The sequence below is a fragment of the Pezoporus occidentalis genome, unplaced genomic scaffold (genome assembly GCF_034315485.1).
Source record: "Pezoporus occidentalis ecotype Australia unplaced genomic scaffold, CSIRO_AGI_Poc_V1 ctg1181, whole genome shotgun sequence".
Lineage (NCBI taxonomy): Eukaryota > Metazoa > Chordata > Aves > Psittaciformes > Psittacidae > Pezoporus > Pezoporus occidentalis.
The window spans coordinates 791-16,568 of record NW_026912974.1 but is presented as its reverse complement, the minus strand read 5'-3'; the positions used below and the strand labels follow the sequence as shown (position 1 = coordinate 16,568).

The window sequence follows — 15,778 nt, the reverse complement described above, 5'->3', positions numbered from 1 at the left end:
GGGAGGTCCCTTGGGGGGGACCCTTTTGGGGGGGTGGTACTGGGGGCATCCTTTGGGGGGTTCCTTTGGGGATGTCCCTTTGGGGGGTCCCTTTGGGGGTTCCCTTCGGGGGGTCCCTTCGGAGGGTTCCCTTTGAGGAGTCCCTTTGGGGTTCCCTTTGGGGGGGTCCCTTTAAGGGGGTCCCTTTGGGGGGTCCCTTCGGGGGGGTCCCTTTGGGGGGATCCATTGCAGGGTTCCTTTGGGGGGGTCCCTTTAAGGGGTTCCCTTTGAGGGGTCCCTTTGGGGTTCCCTTTGGGGGGTCCTTTCGGGGGGTCCCTTTGGGGGGTCCGCACCCGTCCGTGTCCAGCTCCCCCCAGATCCGCAGCTGCGGGAAGCTCTGCCCCACGATCGCGAACTCCTCCTGCGAGATTCGCCCGTCCCCGTCCACGTCGAAGTCCCGGAAGATGCCCTGGAAACGGGGACCCCCCCTCAGAGCAGGACCCCCGCCCCCCCCCGCCCCGAACCCCTGACCCCCCCCTTAGCCCCCCCCCTCTCAGAGCAGGATCCCCCCCCCCCGGGACCCCTGACCCCCCCCTTAGCCCCCCCCCCCCCTCAGAGCGGGACCCCCCAAACCCCGCCCCCCGGGACCCCCAAACCCGCCCCCCCAACACCAAGCCCCCCAACACCACCACTCAGAGCAGGACCCCCCAAAGCCCCCACCTTGGACCCCCCCCCCCCCAGAACAGGATCCCCCCCCCTCCCGGAACCCCTGACCCCCCCCACCAACGCCCCCCTCAGATCGGGACCCCCCCAACCCCCCCCCCGGGCCCCCCAACCCCCCCCCAACGGGACCCCCCCCCGGACCCCCCCTCAGCGGCCCCCCCCCCCGGAACTCCTGACCCCCACCTTAGGACCCCCCCCCTCAGAGCGGGACCCCCCAAACCCCGCCCCACGGGACCCCCAAACCCGCCCCCCAATACCACCACCCCCGCCAGGACCCCCCCTCAGAGCAGACACCCCCCCCCCCGGGACCCCTGACCTCCCCCTTAGGACCCCCCCTCAGAGCAGGAGCCCCAAACCCGCCCCCCAACACCATCCCGCCCCCGGACCCCCCCTCAGAGCCCCCCCCCCGGGACCCCTGACCCCCACCTTAGGACCCCCCCCGTCAGAGCAGGATCCCCCCCCCCTCCCGGAACCCCTGACCCCCCACCTTAGGACGCCCCCCTCAGATCGGGACCCCCCAACCCCCCCCCCGGGCCCCCAAACCCGCCCCCCAACGCCAACCCCCCCCCGGACCCCCCCTCAGAGCCCCCCCCCTCCCGGAACCCCTGACCCCCCCCTTAGGACGCCCCCCTCAGATTGGGACCCCCCAACCCCCCCCGGGCCCCCCAACCCCGCCCCCCAACCCCACCCCCCCCCCAAGTACCCTTGAACACCCCCTGGGACCCCCAAACCCGCACCCCAACACACCCCCCCAGAACCCCCCCCCCCTCAGAGCAGGACCCCCCAACCCCCTCGGGACCCCCAACCCCGCCCCCCAGCACCACCCCCCCCCCAAGTACCCTTGAACCCCCCCTGGGACCCCCAGCTCCTCCCTCCCCGGACACCATCACCCCCCTGGGACCCCTGATCCCCTCCCCCCCGCCCGGTCCCCCAGACCCCCCCCCCCCCCCCAAAAAGCCCCCCCCCACCCCCACGAGCCGCTCGAGCGGCGGCCGCAGCCGGGCCGGGTCCGGCCGGGGGGGGTCGGGCAGGAGCCACTCGTCCATGGGGACAGCGGGGGGCAGAGACAGGGGGGGCCCCGCCTGGGGGGGGGGGGGGGGGAAGGGGGTGGGGGGGGGGGGGGCTCTGGACCCCCATTAATCCCCATTGCCCCCCCGCTAACCCCCATTAATCCCCAGTGCCCCCCCGCTAACCCCCCATTAACCCCCATTGCCCCCCCGCTAACCCCCATTAACCCCCCGTGCCCCCCCCCGGCCCCCCCCCCCCCCCCGGGGTGGACTCTGCTGCTTGCACGCACACAGAGACCCCGCTGGTACACAGCCACTGCGTTGCACACGCGCTTCCCCCCATTGCACACTCACCCCGTGTCGCACTCACACGTGTCACACTCACATCTGTGTCACACTCACCCCGTGTCACACTCATGTTCATGTCACACTCACACGTGTCACACTCATCCCGTGTCACACTCACACGTGTCACACTCACCCCGTGTCACACTCACCCCGTGTCACACTCACCCCGTGTCACACTCACATCCGTGTCACACTCACATCCGTGTCACACTCACACGTGTCACACTCACCCCGTGTCACACTCACATCCGTGTCACACTCACACGTGTCACACTCACACGTGTCACACTCACACGTGTCACACTCACATCCGTGTCACACTCACTCTCCTGTCACACTCATGTTCATGTCACACACACACGTGTCACACTCACTCCTGTCACACTCACTCACTCTCCTGTCACACTCACACGTGTCACACTCACATCCGTGTCACACTCACACGTGTCACACTCACACGTGTCACACTCACATCTGTGTCACACTCATCCCGTGTCACACCCACCCCATGTCACACTCACACGTGTCACACTCACCCCATGTCACACTCACACGTGTCACACACACCCCATGTCACAGTCACCCCGTGTCACACACACACGTGTCACACTCACCCCATGTCACACTCACCCGTGTCACACACACACGTGTCACACTCACCCCATGTCACACACGTGTCACACTCACCCCATGTCACACACGTGTCACACTCACCCCGTGTCACACTCACACGTGTCACACTCACCCCGTGTCACACTCACCCCATGTCACACTCACACGTGTCACACTCACATCTGTGTCACACTCACATCCGTGTCACACTCACACGTGTCACACTCACCCCATGTCACACTCACCCCATGTCACACTCACACGTGTCACACACGTGTCACACTCACACGTGTCACACTCACACGTGTCGCACTCACACGTGTCACAATCACTCTCCTGTCACACTCACACGTGTCACACTCACACGTGTCACAATCACTCTCCTGTCACACTCACACGTGTCACACTCACACGTCTCACACTCACCCCATGTCACACCCACTCTCCTGTCACACTCACACGTGTCACACACACACGTGTCACACTCACACGTGTCACACTCACCCCATGTCACACTCATCCTGTGTCACACTCACATCCGTGTCACCTCATCCCGTGTCACACTCACCCCGTGTCACACTCACCCCGTGTCACACTCACCCTGTGTCACACTCACACGTGTCACACTCACACGTGTCACACTCACATCTGTGTCACACTCACCCCGTGTCACACCCACATCCGTGTCACACTCACCCCGTGCCACACTCACCCCGTGTCACACTCACATCCGTGTCACAATCACTCTCCTGTCACACTCACACGTGTCACACTCACACGTGTCACACTCACACGTGTCACAATCACTCTCCTGTCACACTCACACGTGTCACACTCACACGTGTCACACCCACTCTCCTGTCACACTCACACGTGTCACACTCACACGTGTCACACTCACACGTGTCACAATCACTCTCCTGTCACACTCACACGTGTCACACTCACACGTGTCACACCCACTCTCCTGTCACACTCACCCCGTGTCACACTCACACGTGTCACACTCACCCCGTGTCACACTCACCCCATGTCACACTCACATCCATGTCACACTCACATCCATGTCACACTCACACGTGTCACACACACACATGTCACACTCACCCCATGTCACACTCACACGTGTCACACTCGCCCCGTGTCACACTCACCCCGTGTCACACTCACACGTGTCACACCCACTCTCCTGTCACACTCACACATGTCACACACACCCCATGTCACACACACGTCACACTCACACATGTCACACTCACACGTGTCACACACACCCCATGTCACACTCACGCATGTCACACTAACACGTGTCACACTCACGCGTGTCACACTCACCCCGTGTCACACTCCATGTCACACTCACCCCGTGTCACACTCACCCCATGTCACACTCACACGTGTCACACCCCGTGTCACACTCACACGTGTCACACTCACACGTCACACTCACACGTGTCACACTCACACGTGTCACAGTCACACGTGTCACACACGTGTCACACTCACACGTGTCACACTCACACGTGTCACACACGTGTCACACTCACACGTGTCACACTCACACGTGTCACACACGTGTCACACTCACACGTGTCACACTCACCCCATGTCACACACGTGTCACACTCACACGTGTCACACTCACACGTGTCACACACGTGTCACACGTGTCACACACGTGTCACACGTGTCACACTCACCCCAGGGCACACCGTGTCACACTCACACGTGTCACACACACACGTGTCACACACATCCATGTCACACCCACACCATGTCACACACACCACACACGTGTCACACTCACACGTGTCACACTCACACGTGTCACACACACCCCATGTCACACTCACATCCGTGTCACACACACCCCATGTCACACTCACACGTGTCACACTCACACGTGTCACACTCACACGTCACACTCACACGTGTCACACTCACACGTGTCACACTCACTCCCGTGTCACACCCACTCTCCTGTCACACTCACACCCACTCTCCTGTCACACTCACGCTGGTGCTCGTGCGGGGCTCGCGCTGCAGTGAGAGCTCATAGAGCTGCGCCTCCGTGGGCCCCAGCGCCAGGGACACCTGGGGGGAGATGTGGGGCTCAGAGGGGATCGGGGGGGTTGGGGGGTGCAGGGGGTGCTCGGGACCCTTCCCTGCAGCAGCCGTGAGGGGGTCGGGTTTGGGGTGCATTGGGGAGTTGGGGTTTCAGGGGGTGTTTGGGGGTGCATTGGGGGATACATCGGTGTACACTGGGACCCATTGGGGTCCACTGGGGTGCAATGGGATCCACTGGTGTCCATTGGGATCCATTGGGATCCATGGTTGCCCATTGGCTCCCATTTGTGCCCATTGGGGGGCACTGGGATCCACTGGTGCCCATTGGCTCCTGTTGGCTGCCATTGTTGTCCATTGGCTCCCATTGGTGCCCTTTGGGGTGCACTGGGATCCACTGGTGCCCATTGGCTCCTGTTGGCTGCCATTGTTGTCCATTGGCTCCCATTTGTGCCCATTGCCTCCCATTGGTGCCCATTGGGGTGCACTGGGATCCACTGGTGCCCATTGTGTTCCATTGGGATCCATTGTTGCCCATTGGCTCCCATTTGTGCCCATTGGGGTGCACTGGGATCCACTGGTGCCCATTGGGATCCATTGGGATCCATTGTTGCCCATTGCCTCCCATTGGTGCCCATTGGGGTGCACTGGGATCCATTGGTGCCCATTGGGTCCCATTGGGATCTATTGTTGCCCATTGACTCCCATTGGTGCCCATTGGCTCCCACCGGTGCCCATTGGCTCCCATGGGTGCCCATTTGGATCTATGTATGCCCATTGGTGCCCATTGGAATCCATTGGTGCCCATTGGCTCCCGCTGCTGCCCATTGGCGCCCATTGGTGCCCATTTGGATCTATGCCCATTGGTGCCCATTTGGATCTATGTATGCCTATTGGTGCCCATTGGCTCTCATTGGCTCCCGTCAGTGCCCATTGGTGCCCATTGGCTCCCATTGGCTGCCATTGGTGCCCATTGTTGCCCGTCAGTGCTCGTTGGTACCCATTGGCTCCCATTGTTGCCCATTGTTGCCCATTGGCTCCCATTGGCTCCCATTATTGCCCATTGGCTCCCATTGTTGCCCGCCGGTGCCCATTGGTGCCCATTATTGCCCATTGGCTCCCATTGTTGCCCATTGGCTCCCATTGTTGCCCATTGGCTCCCATTGTTGCCCATTGGCTCCCATTGTTGCCCGCCGGTGCCCATTGGTGCCCATTATTGACCATTGGCTTCCATTGTTGCCCGTTGGTGCCCATTGGCTCCCATTGTTGCCCATTGGCTCCCATTGGCTCCCATTGTTGCCCATCGTTGCCCATTGGCTCCCATTGTTGCCCATTATTTCCCGTCGGCTCCCATTATTGCCCGTTGGCTCCCATGGTTGCCCATTGGCTCCCACTGTTGCCCATTGGCTCCCACTGTTGCCCATTGTTGCCCATTGGCTCCCATTGGCTCCCATTGTTGCCCGTCGGTGCCCATTGGCTCCCATTGGCTCCCATTGTTGCCCATTATTGCCCATTGGCTCCCATTGTTGCCCATTATTGCCCATTGGCTCTCATTGTTGCCCATTGTTGCCCATTGTTGCCCATTGGTGCCCACTGACTCCCATTGGCTCCCATTGGCTCCCATTGTTTCCCATTGATCGTTGCCCATTGGCTCCCATCGTTGCCCATTGGTGCCCATTGACTCCCATTGGCTCCCATTGACTCCCATTGGTGCCCATTGACTCCCATTGGTTCCCATTGAATCCCATTGGTGCCCATTGGCTCCCATTGTTACCCATTGGCTCCCATTCTTTCTCATTGGCTCCCATTGTTGCCCATTGTTGCCCATTGACTCCCATTGGTGCCCATTGGCTCCCATTGACTCCCATTGGTTCCCATTGACTCCCATTGGTGCCCATTGGCTCCCATTGGTGCCCATTGGCTCCCACTGTTGCCCATCGTTGCCCATTGACTCCCATTGGTTCCCATTGACTCCCATTGGTGCCCATTGGCTCCCATTGTTGCCCATCGTTGCCCATTGACTCCCATTGGTTCCCATTGCCTCCCATTGGCTCCCATTGCCTCCCATTGCCTCCCATTGCCTCCCATTGTTGCCCATCGGTGCCCATTGCCTCCCCATTGCCTCCCATTGACTCCCATTGCCTCCCATTGCCTCCCATTGCCTCCCATTGACTCCCATTGTTGCCCATCGGTGCCCATTGCCTCCCCATTGCCTCCCATTGCCTCCCATTGCCTCCCATTGCCTCCCATTGACTCCCATTGCCTCCCATTGACTCCCATTGCCTCCCATTGCCTCCCATTGACTCCCATTGACTCCCATTGTTGCCCATCGGTGCCCATTGCCTCCCATTGACTCCCATTGACTCCCATTGTTTCCCATTGGCTCCCATTGTTGCCCATTGGCTCCCTTTGACTCCCATTGGCTCCCATTGGCTCCCATTGACTCCCATTGACTCCCATTGGTGCCCGTTGCCTCCCGTTGACTCCCATTGCCTCCCATTGACTCCCATTGACTCCCATTGACTCCCATTGGCTCCCATTGACTCCCATTGACTCCCATTGGTTCCCATTGACTCCCATTGCCTCCCATTGCCTCCCATTGGCTCCCATTGCCTCCCATTGACTCCCATTGGCTCCCATTGCCTCCCATTGGCTCCCATTGCCTCCCATTGACTCCCATTGCCTCCCATTGCCTCCCATTGCCTCCCATTGCCTCCCATTGACTCCCATTGCCTCCCATTGGCTCCCATTGGCTCCCATTGCCTCCCATTGCCTCCCATTGACTCCCATTGGCTCCTATTGCCTCCCATTGGCTCCCATTGCCTCCCATTGACTCCCATTGCCTCCCATTGCCTCCCATTGCCTCCCATTGACTCCCATTGACTCCCATTGCCTCCCATTGACTCCCATTGCCTCCCATTGGCTCCCATTGACCCCATTGCCTCCCATTGACTCCCATTGCCTCCCATTGGCTCCCATTGGCTCCCATTGCCTCCCATTGCCTCCCGTTGCCTCCCATTGCCTCCCATTGACTCCCATTGCCTCCCATTGCCTCCAGCCGTGGTCGCTGCGTTCCCTCACCCGCAGGAGCCGCAGGAGGTGCCGGTGCGGTGCCGGTAGCGGTCCCAACGGCGGTGCCGCCCCGCGCATCTCCCGCAGGATGCCGAAGCGCTGCCGCAGCTTGTGCGGGTGCGGGCGCCCGGGCCCGGCCCAGTCCGGCAGCGCCGCCTCCAGCGACACCAGGTCCCGGAGGTGAACCCCCAGAGCGGGCACGGCCGCCCCCGCCGCCAGCAGCGCCCGGTACCGCCGGTAATTGCCCCCAGCGCCCACGGCCTCGGCCAGGCGCGACCACAGCTGGGGGGGGAACGGGGGGATAGGGGGGATATGGGGGGGAATGGGGGGGATATGGGGGTATGGGGGGATATGGGGGTAATGTGGTGATATGGGGGAAAGGGGGGATATGGGGGGAATGGGGATAATGGGGGGGAATGGGTGTAATGGGGGGGAACGGGGGTATAGGGGGAATGGGGGTATGGGGGGGAACGGGGGGGAATGGAGGGAACGGGGGTATGGGGGGGAATGGGGGTAATGGGGGGATATGGGGGAACGGGGGGATATGGGGGGACGGGGGTATGGGGGGGAAGGGGGATAATGGGGGGGAACGGGAGTATGGGGGAATGGGGGTATGGGGGGGAATGGGGGTATGGGCGGGAACGGGGGGGAATGGGGGGGAACGGGGGTATGGGGGGGAATGGGGGTAATGGGGGGATATGGGGGAATGGGGGTATGGGGGGAACGGGGATATGGGGTGTCATAGGGGGAACGGGGGTAACGGGGGGAACGGGGGGATATGGGGGGTAATGGGGGTATGGGGGGAACGGGGCGGAATGGGGGGATATGGGGGAATGGGGGGAACGGGGGTAATGGGGGTATGGGGGGAACGGGGGGTAATGGGGGGTAACGGGGGTATATGGGGGAACGGGGGTAATGGGGGTATGGGGGGAATGGGGGTATGGGGGGAACAGGGGTAATGGGGGGAACGGGGGGATATGGGGGGAACGGGGGGAGGGGGGGAATGGGGGGATATGGGGGGAACGGGGGTATGGGGGGCAACGGGGGTATGGGGGGTATGGGGGTATGGAGGGGAACGGGGGTAATGGGGGGTCATAGGGGGAAGGGGGTAACGGGGGGGAACGGGGGATATGGGGGGGAATGGGGGGATGATATGGGGGGGATATGGGGGGATGTGGGGGATGGGGGGATGGGGGGATATGGGGGGGAATGGGGGGTAGGGGGGATATGGGGGAATGGGGGGGAACGGGGGAAAGGGGGGATATGGGGGGAATGGGGGCGAATGGGGGTATGGGGGGAACGGGGGGATAGGGGGGAACGGGGATAATGGGGGGATATGGGGGGTCATAGGGGAAGGGGGTATGGGGGGGAATGGGGGTAATGGGGAATAACGGGGGTATGGGGGGTAACGGGGGTATGGGGGGAACAGGGGTATGGGGGGAACAGGGGTATGGGGGGACATAGGGGTAATGAGGGTAACGGGGGGACATAGGGGTAACAGGAGTATGGGGGGTAATGGGGTATGGGGGTATAGGAGTGTCAGAGGGGTAACGGGGGGAATGGGGGTAATGGGGGTATGGGGGTCATAGGGGTAACAGGTTTAATGGGGGTAATGGGTGATGGGGGTATGGGGGGTCATAGGGGTAATGGGGGGATATAGGGGCAACAGGTTTAACAGGGGTAATGGGGGTACCGGGAGTAATGGGTGATGGTGGTATGGGGGTCATAGGGGTAATGGGGGGATATGGGGGTACAGAGGGTATGGGGGGACATAGGGGGTCAAAGGGGATAGGGGGTATGGGAGGTATAGGAGGGATACGGGGTAATGGGGGGTATTGGGGGGCCAGGGCAGCATTGGTTCATGGGAAGTTGTAGGGGGGATGGGGGTACAGGGGGATGTGGGGGTATGGGGGGGATGTGGGGGGGGTGGGAGGTATAGGGGGCATGGGGGGTATAGGGGGGACGTCGGGTTAATGGGGGTATGGGGGTGGATGGGGTACGGGGGTATGGGGGTGCGGGGGGGACAGGGGATGGGGGTGTGGGGGGGACACAGGGTTAATGGGGGGGTGCAATCCGATATGGGGGGTATGGGGGTGCAGGGGGTACAGGGTTAATGGGGGTATGGGGGTGGATGGGGCACGGGGGTATGGGGGTGCAGGGGGGACAGGGAATGGGGGTGTGGGGGGGACACAGGGTTAATGGGGGGGTGCAATCCGATATGGGGGGTATGGGGGTGCAGGGGGTACAGGGTTAATGGGGGTATGGGGGTGGATGGGGTACAGGGGATGGGGGTGTGGGGGGTGCAGGGGATGGGGTGTGGGGGTGCAATGGGATATGGGGTGTATGGGGGGTGCAGGGGGTACAGGGGATGGGGGTGTGGGGGGGACACGGGGTTAATGGGGGGAATGGGGGTGCAATGGGATATGGGGGGTGGGGGGGTGTAGGGGGTACAGGGTGTGGGGGTGTGGGGGGTGCAGGGGATGGGGGTGTGGGGGTGCAATGGGATATGGGGTGTATGGGGGGTGTGGGGGGCACAGGGGATGGGGTGTGGGTGTGCAATGGGATATGGGGTGTATGGGGGGTGGATGGGGTACAGGGAATGGGGGTGTTTGGGGGTACGGGGGTATGGGGGTGAAGGGGTTCAGGGGATGGGGGTGTGGGGGGGACAGAGGGTTAATGGGGGGGTGCAATGGGATATGGGGGGTATGGGGGGTGTGGGGGGCACAGGGGATGGGGTGTGGGGGGGACACGGGGTTAATGGGGGTGTGGGGGTGCAATGGGATATGGGGGGTATGGGGGGTGTGGGGGGCACAGGGGATGGGGTGTGGGGGGGACACAGGGTTAATGGGGGGTGGGGGTGCAATGGGATATTGGGGGCCGGGGGGGGGGGGCACAGAGGGAACACAAGGAGGGGGGGGGGTTTAGAGCAGAGCAGAGCCGGGGGGGCTTTACCCCCAGGACCCCCCCAAGACCCCCGGTACCCCTCAGGGCCCCCCAAGATCCCCCCATGTGCCCCCCAAGTGCCCCAAATAGCCCCTTGTGCCCCCCATGTGTCCCCATGTGCCCCCAATTGTCCCCCATGTGCCCCCCATGTACCCCAAATAGCCCCCATGTGCCCCCCCATGTGCCCCCCAAGTGCCCCCAATTGCCCCCCATGTGCCCCCATGTGCCCCTATTTGCCCCCCCATGTGCCCCCCAATTGCCCCCCAATTGCCCTCCATGTCCCCCCATGTACCCTCATGTTCCCCATATGTGCCCCCATGTGCCCCCCAAGTGCCCCAAATTACCCCCAATTGCCCCCATATGCTCTCCCATGTGCCCCCAATTGCCCCCCAATTGCCCTCCATGTGCCCCCATGTCCCCCGATGTGCCCTCATGTTTCCCATATGTGCCCCCATGTGCCCCCCAATTGCCCCCCATGTGCCCCCAGTTTCCCTCCATGTGCCCCCAATTGCCCAACATGTGCCCCCCATGTGCCCCCTCATGTGCCCCCCAAGTGCCCCCCAAGTACCCCTCAGTGCCCCCCAAGTGCCCCTGAAGTACCCCCAAAGTGCCCCCCAAAGTGCCCCCATGTGCCCTCCATGTGCCCCCAAAGTGCCTCCGAAATGGCCCCATGTGCCCCCCATGTACCCCAAATAGTCCCCGTGTGACCCCGAAGTGCCCCCGAAGTGCCCCCAATTGCCCCCATGTGTCCCCCCATGTGCCCCCCATGTGCCCCCCATGTGCCCCCCATGTGCCCCCCAATTGTCCCCCCCATGTGTCCCCCATGTGCCCCCCATGTGCCCCCCATGTGCCCCCCATGTGCCCCCAAGTGCCCCCCAATTGCCCCCCAAGTGCCCCCCAAGTGCCCTGACCCCAAGTGCGTCTCAAGTACCTCCCAAGCGCCTCCTGCCCCCCAAGTGCCCCCCAAGTGCCCCCCAAGTGCCCCCAAGTGCCCCCCAATTGCCCCCCAAGTGACCCCAAGTGCTCCCCAATTGCCCCCCAAGTGACCCCCAAGCGCCTCCAAGTACCCCCAAGTGCCCCCCACTGACCCCCAAGTGCCCCCCAAGTGCCCCCCATTGCCCCCCAAGTGCCCCCCATTGACCCCCAAGTGCCCCCCAAGTGCCCCCCAAGTGCCCCCCAAGTGCCCCCCAAGGGCCCCCATTGCCCCCCAAGTGCCCTCATTGCCCCCCAAGTGCCCCCATGCGCCCCAATTGCCCCCCAAGTGCCCCCCAAATGCCCCCCAAGTGCCCCCCAATTGCCCCCCATGTGCCCCCAAGTGCCCCCCATGTGCCCCCCATGTGCCCCCCATGTGCCCCCCAATTGTCCCCCATGTGCCCCCCAAGTGCCCCCCATGTGCCCCCCAAGTGCCCCCCATGTGCCCCCAATTGCCCCCCAATTGTCCCCCATGTGCCCCCCAAGTGCCCCCGGCCCCACCTCTGTGACGGGGGGGGGCAGCAGCGCCAGGGTCTGCCTCAGGCGGGTGATGGAGCCGTGGCCCAGCCCCCCCACCACGGCCAGCAGCGAATTGAAGTTCCGCAGCTCCAGCAGGCTCTGGGGGGCAGGGGGCACCGCTATGGGGCAGGGGTCACCGCTATGGGGCAGGGGTCACCGCTATGGGGCAGGGGTCACCGCTATGGGGCTGGGGTCATCGCTATGGGGCTGGGGTCACTGCTATGGGGCTGGGGTCACTGCTATGGGGCAGGGGGGGACCGCTATGGGGCAGGGGTCACCGCTATGGGGCAGGGGTCACTGCTATGGGGCAGGGGTCACTGCTATGGGGCTGGGGTCACCGCTATGGGGCTGGGGTCACTGCTATGGGGCAGGGGTCACTGCTATGGGGCAGGGGTCACCGCTATGGGGCAGGGGTCACTGCTATGGGGCTGGGGTCACTGCTATGGGGCTGGGGTCACCGCTATGGGGCAGGGGGGTCACCGCTATGGGGCTGGGGGAGTCACTGCTATGGGGCAGGGGTCACCGCTATGGGGCAGGGGTCACTGCTATGGGGCAGGGGTCACCGCTGTGGGGCAGGGGGGTCTCCGCTATGGGGCTGGGGTCACCGCTATGGGGCAGGGGGGGTCACCGCTATGGGGCAAGGGTCACTTCTATGGGGCAGGGATCACCGCTATGGGGAAGGGGGGGTCACCGCTATGGGGCAAGGGTCACTTCTATGGGGCAGGGATCACCGCTATGGGGCAGGGCTGGGGGCCAGGGTACTGCTATGGGGTAGGGCTATTGCTGTGGGGCAGGGCTGGAGGGCTGTGGGGCTTGCCGGGGGGCAGGGTTATAGGGCAGGGCTGTGTATCTATGGGTCGGGTCTGTCTGTACAGGGCAAGTCTCTGGGGCAGGTCTCTGGGGCACGTCTATGAGGTCGGTCTCTCTATCTATGGGGCAGGTCTCTCTAGGGGCCAGGTTTCTGAGTCAGGTCTCTCTATGGGCAGGCCTCTCTCTCATGGGGCCAGACTATGGGTCAGGTCTCTATGGGTCAGGTCTCTATGGGTCAGGTCTCTGTATCCATGGGTCAGGTCTCTCTATGGGTCAGGTCTCTATGGGTCAGCTCCCTGTGGGTCAGCTCCCTATGGGTCAGCTCCCTATGGGTCACCTCCCTATGGGTCAGCTCTCTGTGGGTCAGCTCCCTATGGGTCAGCTCTATGGGTCAGCTCCCCATGGGTCAGCTCTATGGGTCAGCTCCCTATGGGTCCGCTCCCCATGGTCAGCTCCCTATGGGTCAGCTCTATGGGTCAGCTCTATGGGTCAGCTCCCTATGGGTCAGCTCCCTATGGGTCAGCTCTATGGGTCACCTCCCTATGGGTCAGCTCTATGGGTCACCTCCCTATGGGTCAGCTCCCTATGGATCAGCTCCCTATGGGTCAGCTCCCTATGGGTCAGTTCTATGGGTCAGCTCTATGGGTCAGCTCCCTATGGGTCAGCTCCCTGTGGGTCAGCTCTCTATGGGTCAGGTCTCTCTATGGGTCAGGTCCATATGGATCAGCTCTCTATGGGTCACCTCTCTATGGGTCAGGTCTCTCTATGGGTCACCTCCCTATGGGTCAGCTCTATGGTTCAGCTCCCTATGGGTCAGCTCTATGGGTCAGCTCTATGGGTCAGCTCCCTGTGGGTCAGCTCTATGGTTCAGCTCCCTATGGGTCAGCTCTATGGGTCAGCTCTCTATGGTTCAGCTCCCTATGGGTCAGCTCTATGGGTCAGCTCTCTATGGGTCACCTCCCTATGGGTCAGCTCTATGGTTCAGCTCCCTATGGGTCAGCTCTATGGGTCAGCTCTATGGGTCAGCTCCCTGTGGGTCAGCTCTATGGTTCAGCTCCCTATGGGTCAGCTCTATGGGTCAGCTCTCTATGGGTCAGCTCTGTGGGTCAGCTCCCTATGGGTCAGCTCTATGGGTCAGCTCCCTATGGGTCAGCTCTATGGATCAGCTCCCCATGGGTCAGCTCCCTATGGGTCAGCTCTGTGGGTCAGCTCTCTATGGATCAGCTCCCTATGGGTCAGCTCTATGGGTCAGCTCTATGGGTCAGCTCTCTAAGTATCAGCTCTCTATGGGTCAGCTCTATGGGTCAGCTCCCTATGTGTCAGCTCCCTATGGGTCAGCTCCCTATGGGTCAGCTCCCTATGGGTCAGCTCTCTATGGGTCAGCTCCCTATGGGTCAGCTCTATGGGTCAGCTCCCTATGGGTCAGCTCCCTATGGGTCAGCTCCCTATGTGTCAGTTCTATGGGTCAGCTCTCTATGGGTCAGCTCCCTATGGGTCAGCTCCCTATGGGTCAGCTCCCTATGGATCAGCTCCCTATGGGTCAGCTCCCTATGGGTCAGCTCCCTATGGGTCAGCTCCCTATGTGTCAGCTCTCTATGGGTCAGGTCCCTATGAATCAGCTCTATGGGTCAGCTCCCTATGGGTCAGCTCCCTATGTATCAGCTCTCTATGGGTCAGCTCTATGGGTCAGCTCTCTATGGGTCAGGTCCCTATGAATCAGCTCTATGGGTCAGCTCCCTATGGGTCAGCTCCCTATGTATCAGCTCTCTATGGGTCAGCTCTATGGGTCAGCTCTCTATGGGTCCGCTCCCTATGGGTCAGCTCTATGGGTCAGCTCCCTATGGATCAGCTCTCTATGGGTCAGCTCCCTATGGGTCAGCTCCCTATGGGTCAGCTCTATGGGTCAGCTCCCTATGGGTCAGCTCCCTATGGGTCAGCTCCCTATGGATCAGCTCCCTATGGGTCAGCTCCCTATGGGTCAGCTCTATGGGTCAGCTCTATGGGTCAGCTCTATGGGTCAGGTCTATGGGTCAGCTCCCTATGGGTCCGCTCCCTCGGTTCACCTGCCCGAGCTGCAGGAGCCGGGCCATGGCTCGGGCTCTCTGTGGGGCCGCGGTGGGGCCGAGCACGAGGAGCTGCGCCCAGCGGGCCTGGGCGTTGCTGAGCGCCACCACGCGGCGGAGCGCGGCACTGCCCCCGGCGCCCCCGAGCCGCGAGAAGCTGCGGAGGTCCCGAAGCTGCGGGGGAGCGGGGTCAGGACCCCCCCACCCCCACCCCCACATCGCCATGGGGGGAGGGGGAGGGGGGGGATGGGGGAGGGGGGGAGGGGTCGTGCGCGCTCACGCGGACGCGGTTGAGGTTGCGCTGCTCCAGCCTCGTGAAGAGCGCGGCCAGCGCGGGGGGGGGCAACTGCTCCAGCAGCAGCGAGCGCTTGTGGGGCCCAGGCTGGGCGGCGCCGGCACCTGCATCACCGGCACCTTCATCATCATCATCATCATCATCATCACCATCATCATCATCACCATCACCTTCATCAGCATCATCATCATCATCATCATCATCTTCATCAGCATCATCATCATCATCATCATCATCATCATCACCGTCATCATCATCATCATCATCACCATCATCATCATCACCATCATAACCTTCATCATCACCATCACCTTCATCATCACCATCACCTTCATCATCAGCAGCATCATCATCGTCATTATCGTCATCAT

General features: G+C 62.3%; 1 protein-coding gene across 1 annotated transcript; it reads right to left on the bottom strand.

The window, feature by feature from the left end:
• Positions 1-229: 229 nt before the first annotated feature.
• On the bottom strand, positions 230-15,511 carry LOC134156035 (RAS guanyl-releasing protein 2-like; the record flags this gene model as incomplete). Its single annotated transcript, XM_062603759.1, has 7 exons — positions 230-448; positions 1,671-1,784; positions 4,686-4,763; positions 7,815-8,087; positions 12,222-12,338; positions 15,113-15,286; positions 15,393-15,511. Coding segments are annotated over 7 exons (1,094 nt in total), but the record flags the coding sequence as incomplete, so codon positions are not given.
• Between the last annotated feature and the right edge of the window lie 267 nt (positions 15,512-15,778).